Source organism: Microcaecilia unicolor, chromosome 1 (assembly GCF_901765095.1).
Source record: "Microcaecilia unicolor chromosome 1, aMicUni1.1, whole genome shotgun sequence".
NCBI lineage: Eukaryota > Metazoa > Chordata > Amphibia > Gymnophiona > Siphonopidae > Microcaecilia > Microcaecilia unicolor.
Genome location: NC_044031.1, coordinates 360,147,033 through 360,165,374, shown reverse-complemented (window position 1 = coordinate 360,165,374; position 18,342 = coordinate 360,147,033). Strand labels below are relative to the sequence as shown.

The following is an 18,342-nucleotide window of genomic DNA, read 5'->3' as shown; positions in this document are numbered from 1 at the left end:
CACCACCGCCGAAACGGGGGAGGGGAATTAACCCAGCTCATCCCCACACAAGTGGGGGAGGGGAATCCGTCCAGCTCATCCCCGCGGAGCGGGGGAGGGACACCACACCCGCCGATGCGGGGGGATCTGGCTTATCCTGCAACCGCAACCGCGGGAGGAGCTGACTGACCCTAACACCGCCGAAGCGGGAGGGGTACAAAACTGCCCTACAGCCGCACGAAGCGGGAGGGAGTGCCGGCAGAATTTTAAGTCTCAATCCAGCCCCGTAAAACGGAGGGGAGAGGAATGCAGCAGCTCACTGTAACACAAACTCGTCTTAACTCTTGAAGAATCCAAGTGAAAAAACTTGAACACGAAGTCTTTCTGAAGTAACTGAAGACTAAACTTGAACCTGAAATGCAACCAGAATAAAACAATACAGATATCTGGGAGGGGCTATGGATTGATCAGCTATGATTAATGGAAAGAAAATTATCAGGTATGATTATACATAATTTTACCTTCCATATCATCAAGCTGATCAATCCATAGACTGGTGGGATGTACCGAAGCAGTACTCACCCAGGGCGGGACATAGAAATCCCTGACCGCAACACTGAAGCTCCAAACCGGGCCTCCGCCCGAGCAGCCACAGTCAAGCGGTAATGCTTGGAGAATGTATGGGCCGAAGCCCAAGTTGCCGCCTTGCATATCTCTTCCAAGGAGATGGAACCGGCCTCTGCCATCGAGGCCGCCTGAGCTCTTGTGGAGTGAGCCTTCAGCTGGATAGGCGGCACCTTCCCCGCGGCCACATAAGCCGCTGCAATGGCTTCCTTGACCCATCTTGCCACTGTAGGCTTAGCAGCCTGCAGACCCCTACGAGGACCTGCAAACAGGACAAACAGATGATCCGATTTTCGGAAATCATTGGTCACTTCCAAGTATCTGATGATGACTCGTCTCACATCCAGATATTTAAGAGCAGAGTACTCCTCTGGGTAGTCCTCCCTACGAAAGGAAGGGAGACAGAGCTGCTGATTCACATGGAAGCGAGAAACAATCTTGGGCAGAAAGGAAGGCACTGTGCGAATAGTCACTCCTGCCTCAGTGAACTGCAGAAAAGGCTCTCGACATGAGAGCGCCTGGAGCTCGGAAACTCTTCTGGCTGAAGTGATAGCCACCAAAAAGACTGCTTTCAACGTCAGGTCTTTCAGAGATGCCCTCGACAAGGGTTCAAACGGCGGTTTCTGCAATGCTCTTAGCACCAGGTTGAGATTCCACGCAGGCACCACTGAGTGCAGAGGAGGGCGCAGGTGATTAACTCCCTTGAGAAAGCGCACCACATCTGGCTGCGAAGCCAGGGAAGCACCCTTCAGGCGGCCCCTGAAGCAAGCCAGAGCCGCTACCTGGACCTTAAGGGAACTGAGCGACAGGCCTTTGTCCAAACCTTCTTGCAGGAACGCCAACACTGAAGAAATTGGAGCAGTGAAAGGAGAAAGAGAGCCTGCTTCACACCACGCTGCAAAGATACGCCAAACCCTGGCGTAAGCAGTAGAAGTAGAGCGTTTCCTCGCTCTCAGCATAGTGGCGATGACCTTGTCTGAGAAGCCCTTCTTCCTCAGACGCTGCCGCTCAATAGCCAGGCCGTAAGACCAAAGGGGGAGGGATCCTCCATCACCACGGGACCCTGATGTAACAGGCCCTGCTCCACTGGCAGCCGCAGAGGATCGTCGACTGAGAGCCTGATCAAGTCCGCATACCAGGGACGTCTGGGCCAATCCGGACCCACCAGGATTATCCTGCCGGGATGCTTTGCCACCCGGTCTAGCACCCTGCCCAACATGGGCCAGGGCGGGAACACATAGAGAAGCTCTTGTGTCGGCCATTGTTGGAGAAGAGCATCTACTCCCAGGGATCGAGGGTCCCGTCCTCTGCTGAAGAAGCGCGGCACTTGGCAATTGGCCGATGACGCCATCAGATCTAGGCTCGGCTGGCCCCAGCGCTTCGTGATGCCCAAGAACGCCTGAGCAGATAGCTGCCACTCTCCGGGCTCCAAGGTATGGCGACTGAGAAAGTCCGCCTTGACATTCATGACTCCGGCAATGTGGGACGCTGACAGCTGTTCCAGGTTCGCTTCCGCCCACTGGCATAGACTCATAGCCTCCTTGGCTAGAGGGGCGCTCTTGGTACCTCCCTGGCGGTTGACATAGGCCACAGCCGTGGCATTGTCCGACAGTACCCGTACAGGCTTCAGCACCAGTACCGGGATGAACTCCAAAAGCGCCAACCGAATGGCTCTGAGTTCCAGGAGGTTGATAGACCACTTCGCCTCTGCAGGAGACCAGAGCCCCTGCGCTGTCCTTCCCAAGCAGTGGGCTCCCCAGCCCGACAACGAGGCGTCCGTCGTGACGACAATCCACTCTGGGGTCACCAGAGGCATTCCCGCAGACAACTTGTCTGTCTGCATCCACCAGCTCAGCGCCTTGCGCACTGCTGGATCCAAGGGAAGACGCACCGCATAATCCTCCGACATCGGAGTCCAGCGCTGCAGCAGAGAGTGTTGTAGTGGTCTCATATGAGCCCTGGCCCAGGGCACTACTTCCATCGTGGCCGTCATAGAGCCCAACAGCTGCACATAGTCCCAAGCCCGAAGAGGAGAGGCTACCAGGAACTGGTCCACCTGAGCCTGAAGCTTGACAATCCGATTGTCTGGCAGGAACACTCTGCCCACTTGGGTGTCGAATCGAACTCCCAGATACTCCAGGGACTGAGTCGGGCGCAGCTGGCTCTTCTCCCAGTTGATGATCCATCCCAGGGAGCTCAAAAGAGCAACTACCCGGTCCACAGCTTTGCCGCACTCTGCATAAGAGGGGGCTCGGATCAACCAGTCGTCCAGATAAGGATGGACTTGTACTCCTTCCTTTCGCAGGAAGGCCGCTATGACCACCATTACTTTGGAAAAGGTCCGCGGAGCAGTAGCCAACCCGAAAGGGAGGGCTCTGAACTGTAAGTGTCGTCCCAGGACTGCAAAACGCAGAAAGCGTTGATGAGGAGGCCAGATGGGAATATGCAGGTACGCTTCCTTGATGTCCAAGGATGCCAGGTACTCCCCTGCCTTCACTGCCGCTATAACAGAGCGGAGAGTCTCCATGCGAAAGTGCCGCACTTTCAATGCCCGATTGACCCCTTTGAGGTCGAGGATAGGCCGGACAGAACCGCCTTTCTTTGGTACCACAAAGTAAATGGAGTAACGCCCCTTGCCAAGCTGACTTTCTGGCACCGGAACGACCGCACCCAGGCGGTCCAAAGTCTGCTGCACTGCCACAGCTTTGACCGGAGACTTGCAGGGAGAGAGTACAAACCCGTCTCTTAAGGGTCGGCAGAACTCTAGCTTGTAGCCGTCTCTGATGACTTCCAGCACCCAAGCGTCTGAAGTTATTGTGGTCCACTAGCCCAGAAACGAGGACAGCCGTCCTCCAATCTGCACTGGGGCGTGGACCAATACCCCGTCATTGGGTACGAGACCCTGGGGGAGGACCGGAGGGCGCACTTCCGGGACGGCGGTCTCTGCGAAAGGAATGCTGCTTGGGGGAGAAATTCCTCTTAAAGGAAGAGGGGGCAGAAGAACCCGACCTGCCCGGGCGGTACCGACGGGCTTCCTGAAACCGTCCTCTGGAGGTACCGGGACGAGCACTAGCCCGAGCCCTGACCTCTGGTAACTTCTTGCCCTTAGACGTGCCGAGATCGGTCACGATTTTGTCCAGCTCGACCCCAAAGAGCAGCTTGCCTTTAAAAGGCAATCTAGCCAGGCGGGATTTAGAGGCGTGGTCAGCAGACCAATGTTTCAGCCAAAGCCACCGCCGCGCAGAGACTGTCTGAGCCATACCTTTAGCTGAGGCTCTCAAGACATCATACAGTAAGTCTGCCAAATAAGCCAAGCCCGATTCCAGGGCCGGCCAATCAGCCCTCAAGGAAGGATCCGAGGGGGAAGCCCGCTGCACAATCGTCAGGCACGCCCTGGCCACATAGGAGCCGCAAACTGAGGCCTGCAAACTTAAAGCAGCCGCCTCAAAGGACGACCTTAAGGCCGCCTCCAATCTCCTGTCTTGGGCGTCCTTTAGGGCTGTGCCACCTTCCACCGGCAATGCCGTTTTCTTAGTCACCGCAGTGATTAAAGAATCCACGGTAGGCCACAGATAGGCCTCACGTTCACTCACAGCCAAAGGATAGAGGCGGGACATAGCCCTAGCCACTTTAAGGCTCGCTTCTGGGACATCCCATTGAGCCGAAATTAAGGTGTGCATGGCATCATGCACGTGGAAGGTTCTAGGCGGGCGCTTCGTCCCCAGCATAATGGCGGAGCCAACAGGGGCTGAGGGAGAGACGTCCTCTGGAGAGGAAATTTTCAAAATGCTCATGGCCTGCACTAACAGGTTGGGCAAATCCTCTGAGCAAAAGATCCGCGCTGCAGAGGGGTCATCCGTGCCATCCGAGCGGGAATCCGTCTCCTACAAGGAATCCCCAAAGGACCGTTGGGAGAACTCAGATACGCTGCCCTCATCTACATCGGAGGAGACAAATTCCTCCAAGGCCTGGGAATCAACCCGAGGGCGTTTACCTCTGGGAACCTCAACCTCTTTACCAGAGGAGGGAGCGGGGGCAGCGTTGTGCATGAGGAAGGCCCGATGCAGCAGCAAAACAAACTCGGGGGAGAAACCCCCCAGACTGTGCACCTCCGCAGCCTGGGCAACAGGCCTAGGCGCGCTCTCAACCGGCGCTCGCAATAGCGGGGGAGAGACATGCTGCGCATCCAAAATGGCGTCCGGCGCGAAACTCCGCGAAGGAGCCGCGCGGGAAGAACGGCTCTTAACTTTAGCCGCTTCTGTGCCGTCGCCCAAATTAAGGGCGTTCATGGCATTAATGTCTCCAACCTCAAGGGCGGCCCAAGAAGTAGCCGTCCGAGCCGCGTGGCCGGCCAAGATGGCGGAGGCGAGGAGCGGGGGATGGGCGTTTATGGCGGGAAAAACCGCCACGCCGGAGGAAGGACCGGGACATGCATCGGTCGCGAAACTGTCACCCACCAAGGGCGAATCCGGCTTGAAGACCCCCGCATCCCCTCTAGAAGCGCTCGAGCGACCCGGGGAGCGACCCTTTGCGCCCTCGCCCTCCGACGCCATGAGCCACGAGGAGAAGAATCGGGGAACCCCCGCCCGCTATAAAAAGGTAAAATTACCTGCTGTCCGCTCCGAGTTGTAACGACCTGGTGTCCCAGTGAGTAGCTGCAATAGACGCTTAAATAAACGTCGAAATAAACGCCTTTAAGGCCGTTCAAAATTTTTTTTTTTTTTTTTTTTTTTTTTAACGGAGCCAGCGGGAGGGGGGAGAAAAGGAGGGACCTGGCACCACCAGGTTTGCACTTGCTCAAAAGAGCCCTCAACCCCAGGCACTCAACAAAACCTAAAAATTAGGCTTGGAGGCCTAGCCAGAGCTGCTGCTGTGTGTGACCACCACCTGCTGAGATAGAGAACATGCTGAGGAGTTTCCGGCAGCACATGACCACATATAGGGAGGCAAAAGTTTGCTCTCTATCTCCACCTGCTGGTAGATGGACACAACCCACCAGTCTATGGATTGATCAGCTTGATGATATGGAAGAGATTATTTTGATATTGTAGATAGAATTTGTTAGCATTTTAACAGGTACCTAACAAAAAAAGAAATATCCAGCTAGAGATATTTTCATAAATTGCATGTTTCAAGGATGAATATATTTTGACTGTTAAAACTGCAATCCCAAATTTTGCATTCATTACTACTACTTATTTCTAAAGTGCTACTAGACGTACGCAGCGCTGTACACTTGAACATGAAGAGACGGTCCCTGCTCGACAGAGCTTACAATCTAATTAGGACAGACAAACAGGACAAACAAGAGATAAGGGAATATTAAAGTGAGGATGATAAAATAAAGGTTCTGAACAAGTGAATAAGGGTTAGGAGTTAAAAGCAGCATCAAAAAGGTGGGCTTTTAGCCTAGATTTGAAGATGGACAGAGATGGAGCTTGATGTACCGGCTCAGGAAGTCTATTCCAGGCATATGGTGCAGCAAGATAAAAGGAAAGGAGTCTGGAGTTAGCAGTGGAGGAGAAGGGTGCAGACAAGAAAGATTTACCCAGTGAACAGAGTTCCCGGGAAGGAATGTAGGGAGAGATGAGAGTGGAGCTGCAGAGTGAATGCACTTATAGGTCAATAAGAGGAGTTTGAACTGTATGCGGAAACGAATAGGAAGCCAGTGAAGTGACTTGAGGAGAGGGCTAATATGAGCATAATGACACTGGCAGAATATTAGTCATGCAGCAGAATTTTGAACAGATTGAAGAGGAGAGACATGGCTAAGTGGGAGACCTGTGAGAAGCAAGTTGCAATAGTCTAAGCATCTCTCTCTTTTTTGTGTGTGTTCAATCATTTTTATTAATTTTGAAATAACAAAAAGAAAGGAAATTAAGTACCAGTGACTAATAACAGTTTAACAAGATAGATTATGTACACTGACTTATAGAAGAATTATAGACAGTGTTTACATCAACTCTAGAATCCCTGATTCTGTTTCATTACAGATAATGTATATCTATAGGAATAAGCATATTATTAAATGTTAGAGGTGAAGACAAGAAATTATACATATATATGTAATTAGTACCCATTTATATTTGCATAGATTATAACAATATTAACTGGACATTAATCATAATATATGATGCACAATAAATCATGGTGATGTATCATGAAACCAATCAACAGCAAAATATATCGCATTAAAAATACAGCAATAGAAAACTATGGTGCTTATTTTCGAAGTAAGGCCAAAATAGATGTCTATGTGCTTAAAACATCCAAGTACCAATTTTGCAGAGGCAGAAAAGGGACATCCAACTCTGTAGTACACCCAAATAGCAAGGGGGCATGTTGTGGATGGGATTAATGAGGGCCTGACATCTGGCCACCCAAGAGCAATTACTGAAGGGGAAGAAACATTCATGTCTAAACAGGACAATATCCTTATTTAAACCTATTTAGGCATGGCCAGGCACAAAAAGGTGCCTTCATTGAGCAGCTGTCCACAGGAGGGATTAAGGCATGACACCTTCTCAATTTTCCAGTGGTTGCTGTCCCCCTCCCTCTCCCCTCAAAGTGAAACTGAAAGGGGATACCAGGCTCTGTGACAGATTCAGGTAACCTGGACATTCTTAACAAAACAGGAAGCAAGTCTAAGGAGTAGCCTAGTGATTAGTGCAGGGGACTGTAAGCCAACGAACCAGGTTCAAATCCCATTTCAACTATATTTATTTGTAATTGTGAGCGCTCCAGAAAACAGCAAAATATCTACTGTACCTAAATATAAAGCCAATTGCGAGCCTAAAGTCTGTAGAAATGATGTACATTCAGGTACAGTAGGTATGTTACTGTTCCTGGAGGGCTCACAATTACAAAATAAGAGTTGAAGTGGGATTTGAATCCAAGTCCCTTGGTAAACAGTCCAGTGCACTAACCACTAACTACTCTGCATGGATGTCTGTGTGGTCATTTTCAAAGAATGCTGCCATACCCACATCCATGTCCCTTGTTTTCCCCATTCATAATTTGGATGTTCTAGTTTGTAAAATGAATGTTTATACAGTATGCTTCCAGCACACGGACATCCACCTCACGTATTTTCAATCAGGAAATCTTGATGCATTTCCTGTTCGAAAATACATGTGAGATGGATGTCCGTTTGGAAAGTTCTGACTTGGACGTCCCTTCAAAAATGCTCCTTTATGTGATATAAAACAATACATAATCACATACTCAAATGGCCAAAACCATTAAACAGTCCCATAAATCCTGGTGTCCATAACTTATGAATTATAACCCCTCCCAGAGTCTCTCCCAAATGAATTAATCTGGAATGTTTTGGTCTAACTTTGTCTCTGGGACAAATTTACATGAGCATATTCAGCCAGTACCGAAATCTTTACACTGGCTCCTGATCCAACAAATTACAAAATTTAAAAGTCTATTAATGTCACTCTATCCTCTTACTTATAAGCTTGTATTTCACAGTATAACCTGTCTCACACTTTGTGGTCTTCTTAGCAAGTACATAAGTAATGCCAAACTGGGAAAAGACCAAAAGGTCCATCGAGCGCAGCATCCTGTCCCAGACAGCGGCCAATTCAGGTCAAGGGCACCTGGCAAGCTACCCAAATGAACAAACATTTTATATAAGTTATTCCCGAAATTGTGGATTTTTCCCAAGTCCATTTAGTAGCGGTCTGCCAAGCTAACCGCCTTCACTATGGTCTCCGGCAATGAATTCCAGAGTTTAATTATGCGTTAGGTGAAGAAAAATTTTCTCCGATTTGTTTTAAATTTTCTACACTGTAGTTTCATCGAATGCCCCCTAGTCCCAGTATTTTTGGAAAGCGTGAACAGACGCTTCATATCCACCTGTTCCACTCCACTCATTATTTTATATATCTCTATCATGGCTCCCCCCTTAGCCATCTCTTCTCCAAGCTGAAAAGCCCTAGCCTCCTTAGTCTTTCTTCATAGGGAAGTCGTCCCATCCCCGCTATCATTTTTGTCGCCCTTCGCTGCACCTTTTCCAGTTCTACGATATCTTTCTTGAGATGCGGCGACCAGAATTGAACACAATACTCAAGGTACGGTCACATGGAGCAATACAACGGCATTATAACATCCTCACATCTGTTCTCCATACCTTTCCTAATAATACTCAAAATTCTATTCGCTTTCCTAGCCGCAGCAGCACACTGAGCAGAAGGTTTCAGTGTATTATCAACGACACCCAGATCCCTTTCTTGTCCGTAACTCCTAACGTGGAACCTTGCATGACGTAGCTATAATTTGGGTTCTTTTTTTCCCCACATGCATCACCTTGCATCACGTTAAACGTCATCTGCCATTTATCTGCCCAGTCTCCCAGTCTCGTAAGGTCCTTCTGTAAGTTTTCACAATCCTGCCGCGAGTTAACAACTTTGAATAACTTTGTGTCATCAGCAAATTTAATTACCTCGCTAGTTATTCCCATCTCTAAATCATTTATAAATATATTAAAAAGCAGCAGTCCTAGCACAGACCCCTAAGGAACCCCACTAACTACCCTTCTCCATTGTGAATACTGCCCATTTAACCCCACTCTCTGTTTCCTACCCTTCAACCAGTTTTTAATCCACAATAGGACATTTCCTCCTATCCCATGACCCTCCAATTTCTTCTGTAGCCTTTCATGAGGTACCTTGTCAAATGCCTTTTGAAAATCCAGATACACAATATCAACCGGCTCCCCTTTGTCCACATGTTTGTTTACGCCTTCAAAGAATTGAAGTAAATTGGTCAGGCAGGATTTCTCCACACTAAAGCCGTGCTGACTTGGTCTCAGTAATCCATGACCTCGGATGTGCTCTGTAATTTGGTTTTTGATAATGATCTCTACCATTTTCCCCGGTACCGACATCAGACTCACCGGTCTATAATTTCCCGGATCTCCCCTGGAACCTTTTTTAAAAATCGGTGTTACATTGGCCACCCTCCAATCTTCCGGTGCCACGCTCGATTTTAAGGATAAATTGCATATCACTAACAGTAGCTCCGCAAGTTTATTTTTCAGTTCTATCAGTATTCCAGGATGAATACCATCTGGTCCAGGTAATTTGCTACTCTTCAGTTTGCCAAACTGCCCCATTACGTCCTCCAGGTTTACCGTGAATTCAGCAAAAAACAAACTCATATACACAAATACTAAACGGACAATGTAAAGATATAAATGTGAAAATGTGGTCATATTCAAACTTCATTCACTACACAGTGAGAACAAGTAGAGGGAACCATCACAGCACACTACATTCCCATCTTGGTCAAATCCATAAATTGACAGATATCAGAATATAGGAATAATAAATCCACAGCTGGTAATCCACAATTTGCACATAATTAATAAAGGACTTATCAGAATAGAACGTCACTTGAGGAAGGGAGCTGATGTGACTGAGGTTCCTGCCAACACCAACTTTATTATAGTCGGTTAAAATGTTCCACGGAGCTCCCAAACCTGAATAAAACCAGCAGTCTCAATGCCAATCTAATATCATTAGCGATCCCGACACAGATTTGGGTTTCGCTTTAGCTTCTTCAGAGGGAATCAACACACCTAACAACAAAAAAACTCAGGTGCAGATGCTCAAAACTCCGGTGCTGTTCTAACAGTGCCCTAGTTTTACCACCCAATCAGTGCAGCTGATCAGCTCTGTCATGCTCAACGCTAATGACCATGCAAATTTAAGTGGTCATAGCGCTGAGCATGAGGGACAATTGCGGGCGGATTGTTCCTGGGTATGTGCCAATTTAGGAGTATAATACTCATAGAAGCACAAATCTTTTGAATATCGGGCCCTATTTTTTTTTTTAATTAAAAGGGAGATGGAGGCATGAAATGGCATACCGGTAGATGTATTAGAAATAAATATGGTAATTTATAATTCAATAAAACTGGTTAAGCATAGAGGATCCCACACTTCAAAGAAGTGAGGGCAAAACCAGATATCAAGTGGAGTGTATGGCATTGCCCCTTGAATAATACTAAACAAAGAAGATGAGCCTTATGATTCTCATTTGCCCTCATAGTCCATGTTAAAAATCATTTGAAATGGCTTTTGCCACTGTATCTTTCCCTGCTGGCCCCACCACTGATTTTACTCCCCTCTCCACAATAGCTGCAGGTCTCCTGACTCTCAGATTCATTGCTGCCACTATAAACCTTATGTAGGACTGGCAGAGAAATCTATTATGGCAGCATATTGCGTCAGGACCTCCAGAGGAGGAGATGCAAGAAAGACTGTCTGGAGTTGTGGTAAGATGTTGCTGTCAGTTATTGCCTATAGGAAGGTAGAATGTAAGTAAGAGCAAGGCTAGAAATGCAGAAATGTTACAGTAATATGAATGAATTCTGAGCAATTCTAGGAGGATGATAATATCATTTCTGGTCCCAGCAGGGGGTGTAGAAATGCTCCTCCCCCCCACACTTGACCAGAGTTCCAGGGGGACCTCCCCTCCCCATTGCAGGCATCCTCTGTAAGGAAAAAAAAAGTTTGTCCATCCCTGGTCTAGGTGCAGAGGTTCAATGACACCATACAATTAATTTGTTACAAAAATCAATAGAGAAAACTTACTTGTAAGTAAAGTGCATGTGCTAGGAAAGGAAGTTTTCTTAGCACTCGTCCACTAAGTCCCTCACTCTTCCTATATTAAGAAAGAAAATTCAAAATTATATATATATATATAAAATTAACAAACATTCTTTGCATAATAGAGAATGCATTAAGTGGGACTGCATCTGTCTATCTGGGTATCAAGCTGAACAGCACATGCATGCAACACATGAGATGGTGAAATTAATTCAGAACTTGATAGCAAACTTTGTGAGTATATAATGTTTTTGCAGCTTTTTTCCATTTTCTTTCTTTTAGGGCACAAAAATCATTGCCTGAAATTACCCACAAGCAGTGTCAGAAATAAACAATATGGGCAAAACGGAGTTCTGCTTCTTCCACCCACCCATTCTTTTACACACTACACAATATTCTACTATGGGAAAAAAAAAAGAGCATATGCTGCTATAGAACAGGCTCTAACTGTGCGGCACCTGAAAGGAGGCGCCCACTTAATCAGGAATATTTTTTTTAAAATGCACTTATGCAAGTGGTGGTGCCACCAAATGCGTGTTTTGGTTTTTTTTTTTAATCCATGGCATTCAAACAATTTTGGGCATATTAATCATTATATACCCAAAGCTATGGGTCAAAAAAAGGGGGTGGCATCACTTAAATGTATAACTTATAAACTTAGGGCCCTGTTTACAAAGGTGCACTAGTGTTTTTAGTGCACACTAAAAATTAGCATGTGCGAACCGTGTACATGCCCATAGGAATATTATGGACATCTACACAGTTAGGTGTGCTAAAAATGCTTGCATGCCTTTGAAAACAAGGTCTTTAAGCAGTGATATTCAGCCAATAAGGGGGTACTTCTATAAGGAGCCACCAAGTTTCAAGTTAAAGAATGCAAGTAAATGCCAGTATTGTAGTCATTTATGTGCACATGTGAATACACCTAGATGTGAAGGTGTGTACTTTGTGGGTGGATGCTCAAATACTGAGTACTTACTGGGCTCATTTGGATGAAAGCTATCATGGCCTGGTTCTCTAGAGATGACCATCTCCTCCACAGTATGGAGCACCTTTATCTTGAGGGCATTAAGAGCCTAACATTGAGGATGGGGATGGCTACTTTCAGCCTGATTATTTTTCCGCCCTTACACAGAACTCTCACCTTTTCTTTAGGTTCTCCACGCCTCTATTGTGGTGGTACACTGTATTTACTTGCATGGCTATGTCCTACCATGTCCACTGCTTTTCATGTGCATCTCAGGGCCCAAACATGTTGTTGTGGTTCCTGAATCTGAAGCATATGACCATCTCTGTTTCTATAGCAAATACATTGGCTATACATGAGTCTAAAAATCAAAAATCATGGAAACCCTACACATCCAAATAACAATTAAATCAAGTGACACCAAAAACTGTTCTTCAAACAGGAAATACTTTTTTTCAGGAGCTTTTTTTATATTTGAGGACCTTTGTTTTTGGATTTTAAAAGGAGGATAAAAAGCCTTAGTCATCAAAGGTAATTGCCATTGACTAGGCATAACCCACTTGATTGTTGAAAAGCCAAGGCTCCTTCTGTCTAGGACCAATCATTGGTTAAAAACCTCCAAAATATTTGCTTATTTAATTAAATTTAATTTCTTCAGCTTGAACAGTTTCACCCTTTAAAGGCAATGAAAACATCTTCTATAACATCCTAATTAAACACTGAGTTCAGTCACTGTTAACAAACATTTCTTTAACTTGCCAAATATTGTCTCACAGCATGTATAAGAGAAACATTTAAGCTTCCAGTCGTCAACCTCTCAAAGGGGACCCGTTTCACCCAGACAGTCTTCCCCAGGGGCTACTGCTTTTTTTTTTTTTACACTGTGTGAAAAAAATAAAATGTTAAAGACAGAAAACTTCAGATAACAATCACAATTCTGCCTACTCATAGCGATACACACTCCTTATAACAAACAGTTGTTCCTCCGACATGGTGAACGGCAAATTGCTGTTGTCAAAAAATGGCACCGGTATTTCATTCAAACACCGGAGATTACGCCACTAATGACATGTAGCACATTTAAGTAAGCTTTATTTGTCCTTACAAAAATCACATCACTGAAGGTTGTCAGTTCATGCAAGTTATAAGGAAATGATGCCGGTATTTCATTCAACCGCCAACAAAATCATCAATGAAGTCTAATGGTCATAACTTTGTGGATCCCTGTGAATCAAAATGCTTACAGGTCTCCTTTCTTGCAGACAGTGTTGAAAAACAACGGTGTATAAACAACAGTTTAGAAACATAAAAATTATGTAGAAAAATAAAAGTCCACTGTATATTTTCACTTAACCCCACCAGGCCCTAATGATTGTAATTTGTGAATCCAGTGCTGCTCACAGTGCTACACATCATTAATGACCTAATCACCAGCGTTTGAATGAAATACTGGTGGCATTTATTGACAACAGCAATTTTCCGGTCACCATGTCGGAGGAGCAACTGTTTGTTGCAGTGAGTGCATATCGCTATGAGTAGGCAGAATTGTGATTGCATCTAAAGTTTTCTGTCTTTAACATTTTATTTTTTTCACAGTGTAAAAAAAAAAAAGCAGTAGCCCCTGGGGAAGACTGTCTGGGTGAAACGGGTCCCCTTTGAGAGGTTGATGACTGGAAGCTTAAGTGTTTCTCTTATACATGCTGTGAGACAATATTTGGCAAGTTAAAGAAATGTTTGTTAACAGTGACTGAGCTCAGTGTTTAATTAGGATGTTATAGAAGACTAGTAAAAAAAGGCCCATTTCTGACACAAATGAAATGGGCGCTAGCAAGGTTTTCCTCAGAGTGTGTATGTTTGAGAGAGTGTGTGAGAGAGTGACTGTGTGAGAGAGAGAGAGAGAGAGAGAGAGAGTGAATGTGCAAGTGTGTGTGTGTGTGTGTGACAGAGAGAGTGAGACTGGGTGCGAGTGTGTCTGTGAGAGAGAGAGAGTGTGTGTGAGCATGAGTGTGTGTGCCAGGGCCCCACCTTCCCTCCCAGTTCCAGGGTCCCCCTCCCTCCCTCCGAGTTCCAGGGTTGTCCCCTCCCTCCCTGCCTCCGAGTTCCAGGGTCATCCCCTCCCTGCCTCCCTCCGAGTTTCAGGGTCCCCTCCCTCCCCTGCATTATGCTCTCTCCCCTGCATTCATCCATATGCAGGCAACGTCCTCTGTGCCCTGCCCCCTCCATCCATCCATGTGCAGCATCTCTCCCCTGCCTCATCAATCTCCCTCTGAGTTCCATGCCCCCTCCCTCCCCCCTCCAAGTTCCAGTGTCCCCCTCCCTCCCAGTTCCAGGGTCCCATGGAACTGGGAGGGAGGGGGGACGGAGAACGTTGGAGGAGTGACATCAGCAGGTGAATCCCAGTAACACACATTGGAACTTTGGAGGAGAACGTTGGAGGAGTGATGTCAGCAGGGGGTTACGATCCCAGTGACACACATTGGAATGTTGGAGGAGCAAATTATTATATTAGATATTTTCATTGCCTTTAAAGGGTGAAACTGTTCAAGCAGAAGAAATTAAATTGAATTAAATAAGCAAAATTGAATTGAAAATATTTTGGAGGCTTTTTAAGCTGATGACAGAAGGTGCCTTGGCTTTTGAACAATCAAGTGGGTTATGCCGAGACAATGGCAATTACACCTTTGACTGCTGAGGCTTTTTTTTCCTCCTTTAAAAAAAAAAAAAAAATCCGCAAATATACAATAGTTCATGAAAAAAAAGTGTTTGAAAAACAGTTTTTGTTGTCACTTGATTTGTTATTTGGATGTGTAGGGTTTCCACAATTTTTGATTTTTAGTCTCTCTAAATTTTGTGAATCAGTTCATTGTTGTTTGGGCAATCTATACATGAGCCTGGCATTTTCTTAAGGTATTCAAAAGTGAACAAGCAGCTCTGCCTGTTTAGCCCTTTAAAAAAAAAAAAAATAATATAATTGGATAGTCTGCTAATGAGGGAATACCTATATAAGATGGCACCATTTATGCGGATAATACTTACCACATTGATTTTGAACACTGACTGGCTAACCTCTATTCCTGCGGATACTACTATATGGGAATATTCAGTATACAGTGAATTGATTTGCACTTTTCTGATCACTAACAAGTCAGTTATGACCCATGAACTGCACAGCTGAAACTTAAAATGCCTGAAAGCTGCATCTTTACTTTTTGCTGAGAGCTGTAAATTCGAGGTCATACTGATTCAGCAAAGAGTGCTCTTCCCCTCCCCTGACAAAAATGGTGCCACTGACTCTAGCTCGGCAAGGACACAAAGAATATGTAAACAGTTTGAGAGAGAAGACGTGTTGAGGTTCATTAGACAAAACAATGATAAAGTCCTGGGTCTTGGAAAGATTCCTATAATCTTCTGTGAAAGACACCTTGGACTTCTGTTTTTCATATTGTGTTCTGTATTCCATAACATTCAGATAGTGTTTTCCATTTTATGTAAACAATAAAGACAGAAATTAGCTGAAATAAGACAGAAAATAGCTGAAATTGCAAGGTTGTATGATTTGGGAGGGAATTTCCATTGTGCAAAAGAGTATGTAAGTGACTGCTGTGTGATATTTAGACAGAGGCAGAGATGATCAACTGAGTGACTCTTTACCACAGTGGTCTCTCTTCCTCTCATAACAAATTACTGACCGACTGCTTTGTTGTTACTTAATTTGGTAAGTAATAAAGACTTTCCCCTTCGAAGGAACATAGTCTCTGTCTTCTCTGTTTCCTCTGTCCACTGTATCTTGGGGTGGGTGTAAGGAGGCAGAAACCCTATTTGCCCCATATTTCCAAATGGCATATTTCCTATGATAAGTAGAAATATATCAGAAAGGAATTCCCATATATTATAGCCCTTCCCTGAGACTAGTTAGTTATCAGAGGGGACCATGGACTCCGCTATAAACAACAGTCACTTATATTTTAAATGGTGTCTGTCTCTAAATGGTTTGCTCACTTCACACTTAACATATGTTGCCCTCACTATCCAACTAGGTTGTGGTTAATAATTATTCATTGGCTGGATATTTGGGGAGGTTGTCTAATCAATCTTTCTGAATTGTGGTGAAGTAATCAGGCAATTTTAATAGGTCAGAAGCTGGGCTGCCATTGCAAAGTGTCACCAGATAAACCGCAATCTCAAATTTTTTTTTTTACAGGTGCATCTGAAGGAGAAACTGAGGTACCCATTTTGGAACATTTGGAGATTAACATTATTGAACATGCTAAGGACTAGGATTGCGAGAAAGAACTGATTAGAGATATGTTCCTACTGTAGTGTGGAGGTTATGACCAAATCCATCACACACAGTGAGGTCGGCCACCATTTTGGGTTGCTTGAACCACAGGGTGTATTGCCTGTATGAACTCTTGTGGATTTGGGCTGAAAGGTGGACTTGGCAATTTAGAGTTATGAGTTGGACCTACTGGGACACAAGACCACCATCACACTATAAGACAACGTAGGTCTCATTCTTAAATATTGCAGGCCAGCATATTCAGAGCACTATATAGTACAAATAAAAGGTTAACCTCCCTCCTTAGGACTCCCTCAATATGTCCATACATGCATGCGATTAAATTGGTTATGCTCACATAACAGTTAAATAGTTCTTTATGTGGACTAATTAATCAGTTATGCAGTGATTTAATTTAATTATGTCACTTTGGTGCAAAGGTTTCAGGTGTGTGGATGGTGTGACCTGCCTTTCTCTGGGGTGGGTGCTTGCTCCTGTAGTTTTTCTAGGTTAGTGGCTAAGAAGCTACTGCAAAGTTTCATAAAAGTGTATCCAGGCATACAGAATTTTCTTGTGTAAGGACTAAGATTGTTAAGGGTTCCCATGAGGAGGTGGTGAGCCACCTCTGAACATTTGCTTGAAGATTCATTGCTAAGAAGCCAAGAGGGAATGCTAGTGTGGCAATGTACTGCATACCAGGACTGTGCTCAGGAGGGGGGAGGGGGGTTGGAAACCACAAAATGTTAAAGAGAGAGCACCCCTATCTTGTGGGCCTTTGCGTGTTATTCAATTGTCTGTCACGTACAGCATATTTTCTCAGTAGAAATCAGGGACACTCTCCAAAAATATGTTGATGCTGTTTTATAGGGTCGACTTGGCATGTTGAGTCTTGTTTTGGACAAGGTGGAACAACAGAACACAATAGCTGTTTTAACGTTTCATGCTCTTCCACTTGGGCTTCCTATTTTTCCTGACTTACGATCCCTTATTCTGCTTCCCGTCTTCTTCATTCCCTAAACGATCATCGCCTGGTTCTCCCCGGTCCTAAAATGGCTCACTACGAATCCACTAGACACAGTACATTTTTCTTCCTGGCTCCTCACTTGTGGAACCACCTCCCTCTCTCCCTCCGCTATGAACCCGCCTTCAAAAATTTTAAATCTTCTTTAAAGGCTTGGCTATTTAAACAGGTGTTTGAGGGACTAGACTGACTGGCTGTTTTGGATTTCTCAGTATGAGGCCTTACCCCCACTCTATCTACTTTCCTTGCTATATCCCTTTCTAATTTATCTATCCTGGTACGGAGTTCTTTTCAATTTCCTTTATTTTTAGTTGGTACACCACTCTGTACTGTTCTGCCAGCTACAGCGGTCTAACAAGTTATAATAAACTATTCACCCAGCATCCTTGGTGTATACTTCTAAACTTACAATCCTATCTCTGAGCCTTGCAGCAGATAGGAAATGCAAGGGTCCTAACATAGGCCAATCTGATTCAACGTTTTCAATCTGGAAAGGCCACTTATGCTATATTTGTTTCTCACTGATCCTCCAGGTAGTATTACAGATTCCATTGTGATCAGCCATAAGGTGCAACAAAAATGTATCAGTCCAGTCCTGCCAGACTTGCTTGGCTTGTTTGAGCCAGCACAGCACCCATAGCTGCCTGGTGATTGCTGCATCTGAGTCTCAGCTGCTGCTGGGCTTATTAGCCATTTGGAAACTCTCTGCTTTGCCTTTGCATCGCCTAAAGCCCTGGTATGTTGGGGTGCTGGTGCACTTCTGCCTAGTCCAGTTATAGTCTGTAATTCTTGCCTGATTCTAGTTTAGTCTTTGTGTAGCTTTGTGTTCTGTATTGCTTGTTTACTGTAT

At 45.3% G+C, this 18,342-nt stretch overlaps 1 protein-coding gene across 1 annotated transcript in view; it reads right to left on the bottom strand.

Moving 5' to 3' along the window:
* Window positions 1-18,342, bottom strand: part of TRIP13 (thyroid hormone receptor interactor 13) — a 147,341-nt gene that overhangs the window by 619 nt on the left and 128,380 nt on the right. The window contains exon 13 of the mRNA XM_030190066.1: window positions 11,211-11,280. Coding sequence (XP_030045926.1) covers window positions 11,211-11,280 — 70 coding nt within the window. The remainder of the gene's footprint in view (window positions 1-11,210; window positions 11,281-18,342) is intronic.